The 7,750-nt window shown below is 35.9% G+C and overlaps 1 protein-coding gene across 1 annotated transcript in view; it reads right to left on the minus strand.

The window, feature by feature from the left end:
• Window positions 1–5,475, minus strand: part of SLC10A1 (solute carrier family 10 member 1) — a 58,928-nt gene extending 53,453 nt beyond the window's left edge. Inside the window, exon 1 of the mRNA XM_074290492.1 lies at window positions 5,004–5,475. Coding sequence (XP_074146593.1) covers window positions 5,004–5,380 — 377 coding nt within the window. The 5' untranslated portion in view covers window positions 5,381–5,475. The remainder of the gene's footprint in view (window positions 1–5,003) is intronic.
• Between the last annotated feature and the right edge of the window lie 2,275 nt (window positions 5,476–7,750).

The following is a 7,750-nucleotide window of genomic DNA, read 5'->3' on the forward strand; positions in this document are numbered from 1 at the left end:
GGTCCATACTATACTAGACTTAAAACTGCATTATAAAGTAGCAGTCATCAAAACCATTTGGTACTGGCTAAGAGAGCAGAGCATCAGTGGAATAAGTTTAAGTACACAAGAAACAATAATCAATGACCATAGAAATCTGTTTGATAAACTCAAAGATTCTAATTTCTGGGATAAGAATTCACTATTCGACAAAAATTGCTGAGAAAATTGGACAACAGTATGGCAAAAACTAAGCATAGAACAACATACCTTATACGAAGACAAGATCAAAATGAATTCAGGATTTAGACATAAAAGGTGATACTATAAGCAAATTAGAAAAACAAGAGATAATCTACCTCTCAGATCTGTGGAGAAGGGAAGAATTTATGGCCAAAGAAGAACTAGCGAACATTATGAAATGTAAAATGGATAGTTTTGATTATATTAAATTTAAAAGGTTTTGCACAAACAAAACTAATGTAGATTAGAAGCAGAAGGCTGGGAAACAATTGTCACAGCCAGTATTTCTGACAAAGGCCTTTTCTCTAAAACATATAGAGAACTGAGTCAAATTTATAAGAATACAAGTCATTCCCCAATTAATAAATGGTCAAAGGATATGAACAGACAATTTTCAGATAATAAGTTGTAGTATATGAATGTAAAGAAATATTATTGTTCTATCATAAACAGGCTGATTTCAGAAAAGCCTGGAAGACATATACTTCGAGGGCTCCATCCTAAAGATTAAGAATCTCAAGGGAAATAATGGAGGGGTGGGGTCGTAGAAGAAAGAAGGTTTAGGACTAGATCTCATTACACTGCAAGTAGTGATCATAAAAACTAACTGGTGCTGGTCAAGAAATAGAAAAGTTCATCAATTGAACAATGCAACAATACAAGGAACAACGCAAAATGTGGTCAATATAGTCTTTGATAAACCCAAAGACTCCAATTACTGGGCAAAGACTCATTCACTATTCAATAAAAACTGCTGGGAAAACTTGGATTGTAGACAGGCAGAAATTAAGTTAACACAAATCACTCATGCTATATACCACAAAAAGCTTCAAAAAGTAGGCCTAAACATAAAAGGGTATATCATAAGAAAAACTAGAGGAGCATAAAAAGTTTACATCTATTACAACTATGCATTTTGACTAAATAAGAGGACAAAAAGGACAATTTTGCTTAAATAAAATTGAAAAGATTTTGGACAAAGAAAATACACTAAGAATTAAAAAGGAAAACAATTAATTTAGGAAATCTTTACAAGAGCATGGAAAACCACTCCAGTATCTTTGCCAAAAAATTCTAAATGTTGTCAGAATCAGACATGAATAAAAGCAACAATAACCCAAAAGTGTAATTTTTAGATAAGTTTTTTTCTTCCTATAGATTTCTATAAAAGTAACCTCATTATTTAGTAGTGGAATCACGTCAAAGGATATAGAGGAATCATATCATTTTGGAAATCCTCTTTCTAGGCTAGAAATGCTTAAATTAAATTATTTCTAACAGATATGTGCCCAAAACAGAGAACAAATTAGTATTTTTTCAATAGCTATACAAATAAGGAAAAGAATTTCTATTATATATGTAGTATTATAAGTAACCCCAGGAGTTAGAACTTAATTATGCTGTTTCATTTATTTTTGGAGTCTCTCCAAATAGATTATCACCTATATGCTCCTTGAAAGCATAGGTCATATATTGTCTTTATCTTATTCCCAAATACCTCATACATCAGATATAATGTTGGGCTCATTCAGAATGTCTACTCAGTAAAGTCATAGGATCTCATAGGGAGCTCTGCCCCAACTTAATGACTGGTAGTATAGCAAAATGAGATACCATGTTATGCATTCCAAGTCAGAAGAGATCTGAGTTCAGATCCTGCTTCTGGCACTTAACTGGCAGTGTGATAAGCAAGTCATTTAACATTTCTGAGTCTATTTTTTCATCTAAAAAATAGGAAGGATAGTATTTTCCTTATAGATTTGTTGTGAGGATTAAATAAATATTTTGTAAACTACAAATGTTATTATTAAGATGCTTGGATTAAGGTGTCCTGGAAATAATATATGAGCAAAAGTTGAAAGTACTAAAAGTACTCATATTGAAGTAGAGAAGATTAATGTATGTTTAAATGAAAGATTGTGTCATCCAGTAGAAAAGGTATGGCTCCAAAAGGCCAAGCTAGTACTAGTGGATGGAAAGCTGAAGATGCCAGATTTGGGTTCAATATAAAAAATTTTCTAATAGTAATTAGCAGAGAGAATGAATAGTAGAAGTGCTCTATAAGAAGCTGGATAATCTACTATCAGGGACCCCAATGCAAAGGATTTCTCCTTCTGTCAGGTTAGTCAAAATAACTTTCAGTGCTTCAATCCCATGAAATCTCTAATTTGGATTTTCTCTTCTGCTTCACTTTTTGTTATGCTGCTCACTATGACTCCAGTGCAACTCTAAAGACTCCAGTGGTCAGTGCATTATAGGGGTAGAGCTTTATTTGTAGATTTGTTAAATTCTGAATTGATAGCCTGAGACTTTCGGACTATTGAGCTTCACAAAAGCTCAATAGTTTGTTGTTGGTGTCCTTGAATGAAAGGTCCATGTTTACTTTGGAAATTTGCTTCCCTTTCTTTCTTGTGTAGTTATGTCTGATTCTGGATGCACACTGTGTGACAGTTACCACAGCCATGGAAAAAACAATTCTGGAGACTTGAGTTCCAGTTTTGGCTTGGTTTTAGTTTTACTATGTGATCCTGGGCATTTGCTCTCTTTTGGGCCTTAATTGCCACTTCTTGAAAACCAGGGAAGTGGAGGCAGGAAGAAAACTTAGAAACCAACTAACCTAACTTCCTATCTTACAGATGAGGAATCTGAAGTCCAGGAAGGTTAAAGAAATGGCCTAAGGTCAAAAAAGGTTATTAGGGTTGGAAATAGGATGATCTCTTCTAGTTCTTCCATTTAAAAATACTTTATTTTACAGTCTCTTAGTCTTAGTAATAATAGTTTCTAATACATATACACATATTCTCAGTTGAATAGTGGCTTCAAAAAAAAGAAAAAGAATTAGATATTTAGGCCACATTTCAAAATCTTCTAGCCTCTGATCCAGGGTGGCAGTGGACAGAATGCTGGGCCTACAGTTAGGAAGAACTGAATTCAAATCTACCCTCAGACACTGACAAGCTAGCTGGGTGACCCTGGGTAAGTTCTTCACCCTGTTGGCCTCAGTTTCCTCATATATAAAATGAGCTGGAGAAAGAAATGGCAAACCTCTCTAGTATCTTTGCCAAGAAAACCACAAATGAAGTCACACAGAAATGCAACTTAAAAGAAATGAAAAACAACAGAGATAGGTTACCCCTTCCCTTATACCTCAACACATTAAGTCTGGGACTGGTCACATCCTCTGAATGCCTAGACTTCTTGCAATAATAATAAAACTTTCTAGTATTTATAAACTGCTTTGAATCTTGGAAAGTATTTCACAAATAGTATCTTATTTTATCTTCACAAAAAGTCTGTGAAATAGGTACTAATTATTACTCCTATTTTACAGACAAAGTAAAGTAACTGAGGCAGCCTAAGTTAAAAGTTTTCCCAGAGTCACACAGCTATCCTGTACTACATACCTGACTTTTGCAATAAAGATTAAGGGTTCTCTTGTATGGATCATGGATCATGGATCTTTATTAAGGTATAAACAAGTTTTGTTTTCTATAAAGCTTTGCAAAGGTTCTCTTGGAAGGTATACAAACTACTCATCTCCTTCTCCTTTGCCCCAGAAAGGTTTTTTTGTTTGTTTGTTTGATTCTTTAAACATAAGCAGAGAGCTTTGAGCTTCTCCTTATCAATGCCTTAAGACATAACAAGTTCTCAGGTTTCTTTCATTAGTTTAAATTGCTTTGGGTTTTCAGATTATTTTTTTTTCTACTATTTGTTTTGCTTTTCTTAACGAAACAACTCAAGAGCAATATTAAGCAATAATTTTACCATCAAACCTACCATTGAATAATGTTTCTTCAAACAAGAGAAAATTAGGGTTAGATAGATGACAAGATTGATCAGGAACAGAATGGGTTAATGTAGGGGAATATTTTTTAATTGGAGGAAAACAGGAAAGAGCTGAGTCTAGTGGAGATGATCTGGTATTGATTTAACTAAAAAACCAAGAACCCAAAACGTATTCAGCACTGTGCTAGGAACTGTGAGGGATATAGAAAAAGTAAGAAGCATTAACTTGCCTTTAAGACTATTTACTACTTAACCCTGAATACCCTCAGTAATGGAACTTAACAGCAAGACTAAATTACTGGGAATCACTAGTCCTATAGGAAAAACTGAAGAATCTTAATAGTTCTCTGCTGCTGAATTTCTCTGTATTTATAGTTATTCTTGCAGCATTCTAATTCTTGGACAGACTAATTCAAAAAGATCACCAATGACTGAGTTGCTTTGCAAGCTTGTGTGTGTGTGTTGGCAGGCAGAGTTTGTGGAGAAGAGTTGAGTATTCATCTGTGGGTAATTTGGGATTCTATTAAAAAGAATCTTCCATGATCTCCCTGAACTGGTTTGAAATTTATGGGGTCAAAAGGAAACTAGAACCAGCCTGTGTCTCAAATCTCTAGATTTAGGACAGAGAACTCTAGTCATGAATTTCTCAAACCTACTGTGAGCCAAATCTGTACCTTCCCAGAAAAGTCTTGGGACTAGAGTTAACTCAGATGTCAGAGAGGGGTATTCCCACACTCACCCTTTCCCCATCATTTTAGCGTTTAAGCCAAGGACTATCCTTTAATTCCTATTCCTATTAGCAGTTGATACTGAGCAACTGATAACCTTCCCATTCCAATGAAACACCTTGACCAGATAAACCTCCCCAGATTTCCACAAAAAACTTTAATCCAGCTTTAATTTTGTTGTTGTTTTCACTAAATTGTGATGTTATTTCTGGGAGTCCTTTCAATACCAGGCTGTTTTGCTCTTATTCTCTCCTACTTCTAACTTACCTGAGGTTCATGTCTCCTTTTAACGCCAAACTGAAGACATTGGACAGGGTCCCCCCTGGGGAGCAGCCACATATCAAAATGGCTAGAGCCTCAATATTGTTCAGCTGGAAGATCTTGCCCAGAGCGAAGGCTGTGAGTGGCATTATCCCATACTGAGAGATCAAGGAGATTGCAATCCCCTTGGGCTTCCAGAAGTGAGCCTTCATCTTGCTTAACTCCAAAGTACACCCCAAGGAGATCATGATAAGGAAGAGCATGACTACTAAGATGATACTGAGAGCCAGGTCACTGGGTCGCTTGCCAAAATTCAATGGTAGAGTGAAGTTGAAGGAGGAAGAAGCATTGGTAGCCCTCAAGCCCCAAGTCTTGGCCTCCATCTTCTTGCAGTTTCCTCTGGGACTGTATATGATATGGATGTGGCTAATAGTGCTCTTTCATACCTCTTTCCCCTCAGTTCTCTATGGTGTCTCCTAGAACATTGGTACAAAATACAGCTTTGGGTAAATAGAATGATGCAATTACAGATTTCTTTGGCATCTGCTCTGTGGTGAAAGTACACAAAGCCATATTGTACCATTTCTCTCTCTTCTCATCTACCTAATTTCCTACTTTTCTATATCTCCTATAAACTTCAGATATTTTGGCCTTTCTCTTTCCCTGGGTGATCCAATTCATGTTCGATACCTCCATTTCTCCATTTCTAAAACCTATCAATAAGAGGTATCTAATTTTACCTCATTTCCAGAAAGTAATCAGTGATTCCTGGGAGCCCACTGGGTGCAAAGACTATGGTTTGTTCATTCTTCTGCTTCTTCAGGAGTCTGCCAGAATTTCAGAGCAACTATGTTCCATCCTGCCTGAACCTGAAAATCTTTTCTTTTTTTCTTTTCTTTTCTTGCAAAGCTGTTGGGATTAAGTGACTTGGTGTCACTTAACTTAAGTGACTTAAGTGTGGGGTTACACAGCTAGGCAGTATTAAGTGATGGGGTCAGATTTGAACTCAGGTTCTTCTGATCTATCCAACATGCCATTTAGCTGCCCCATCTCTTCTTCATTTTCAAGAGATAACAATTTCAAGAGAATTAATGACTGGGTGTGTGATCCTGGGCAAGTCACTTAACCCCAATTGCCTCAGCAAAAAAAAAAAAAAAAAAAAGAATTGATGAGCATAGGCTTATGGCTAGCCCCCTTCTCTAATGATTTTGTTCTTGAGAAGTATGGTAACTGAACCCCATACTACCAGCCTTCTTTTCTGACCATACTCTCCTAGAAAATTAAATTGTGAAAGGACAAGGCGAAGAACAACAACACGGGAAACCTCACCCGGCCCGGACACAGAAAGGATTGACAGATTGATAGCTCTTTCTCGATTCTGTGGAGGATTGTGGATTCTGGGGAGGAGGGTTCTTTATCCCCAATGTGAATACTAACCTATCCAATTACCCTGCAAACTTGTTCAGAGCAGCTATATAGTAAAGTGGATACAACACTGTGCCTAGAGTTGGGAAGGCCTGAGATCAAATCCAACCTCAGATACTTACTAGCTAGGTGACTTGAAGAAAAATTAAAAACACTGAACTTTATAGCAGTCCTTTTTTATGCTGGCAAAAAAAAAACAAAAAAAAAAAAACCCTAGAAAAGGGGTGCCTATCAATTGGAAAATGATGGAATTACAATGTATGAATGGTATGAAAATGATGAAAAGTATAGTTAGTCAATTGTTCGTATTTAATAAGCATCTATTATGTAGTTATTATTACTACTCCTTATTATTACTCCTTATTACTGCCAAGAGTACCACCAGTTATCCAAGCTTACAATTTGGTGTTACACTTAACTTCTTATTCTCTCCCTCATATTGAATCTGTTGCCAAGGCCTCTAGATTTTTTCTGAGGTAGATTTTTTTCTATCTTTATAAGATCTTTCAAATACATTCCCATCTCTCTAATAAACTACTACCCTTATCATATAAAGCCCTTATTATACCTCACTCTCAGTGTATTGTAATAGCCTTTTGGTTATTTCTCACTGTTTCAATTATCTCCCCACTCTAATCCCATCCAATTTAGCTGGCAAATGGATTTTACTGAGTAGTGCTTAACCTCTATTTAGTAAACTCTAGTGAGCCCCTATCATCTAACACAAAATCCTCTGTTTGGCATTCACAGCCTTTATAATCAAGCTTCTTCCCATTTTTCTAGTCTTCTCACATCTTACCACCACCATCACCCTAATATCACACACATACACTTTTTAAAATTTATGTTTTATTTTTTTAATAGTATTATTTTTCCAAATACATACAAAGATAGTTTTCAACATTCACCTTTGCAAAATCTTGTGTTCCAAATTTTTCTCCCTCTTGTCCTGCCCTCACCTTCCCCAAGACAGCAAACAATCCAATATAAATCAAACACATGCATTTCTTCTAAACATATTTTCATATTCATCATGCTGCACAAGAAAAATCAGATCAAAAGAGAAAAAGAAAGGAAAGAAAAAACAAGCAAGCAAACAACAACCAAAAAGGATGGATATAAATACTCTGCTTTGATCCACATTCATTGTTCTCTCTCGGATGGCACTTTCCATCATAAATCTACTGGAATTACCTTGAGTCACCTCATTATTCAAAAGAGCCAAGTCCATCACAGCTGATCATCACATAGTCTTTAGTTCACTTGGCATTTCTCCATGTAAGTTTTTCCAGGCTTTTCTGAAATCAACCTGCTCATCTTTTTGTTAT

The sequence above is a fragment of the Sminthopsis crassicaudata genome, chromosome 2 (assembly GCF_048593235.1).
Source record: "Sminthopsis crassicaudata isolate SCR6 chromosome 2, ASM4859323v1, whole genome shotgun sequence".
NCBI lineage: Eukaryota > Metazoa > Chordata > Mammalia > Dasyuromorphia > Dasyuridae > Sminthopsis > Sminthopsis crassicaudata.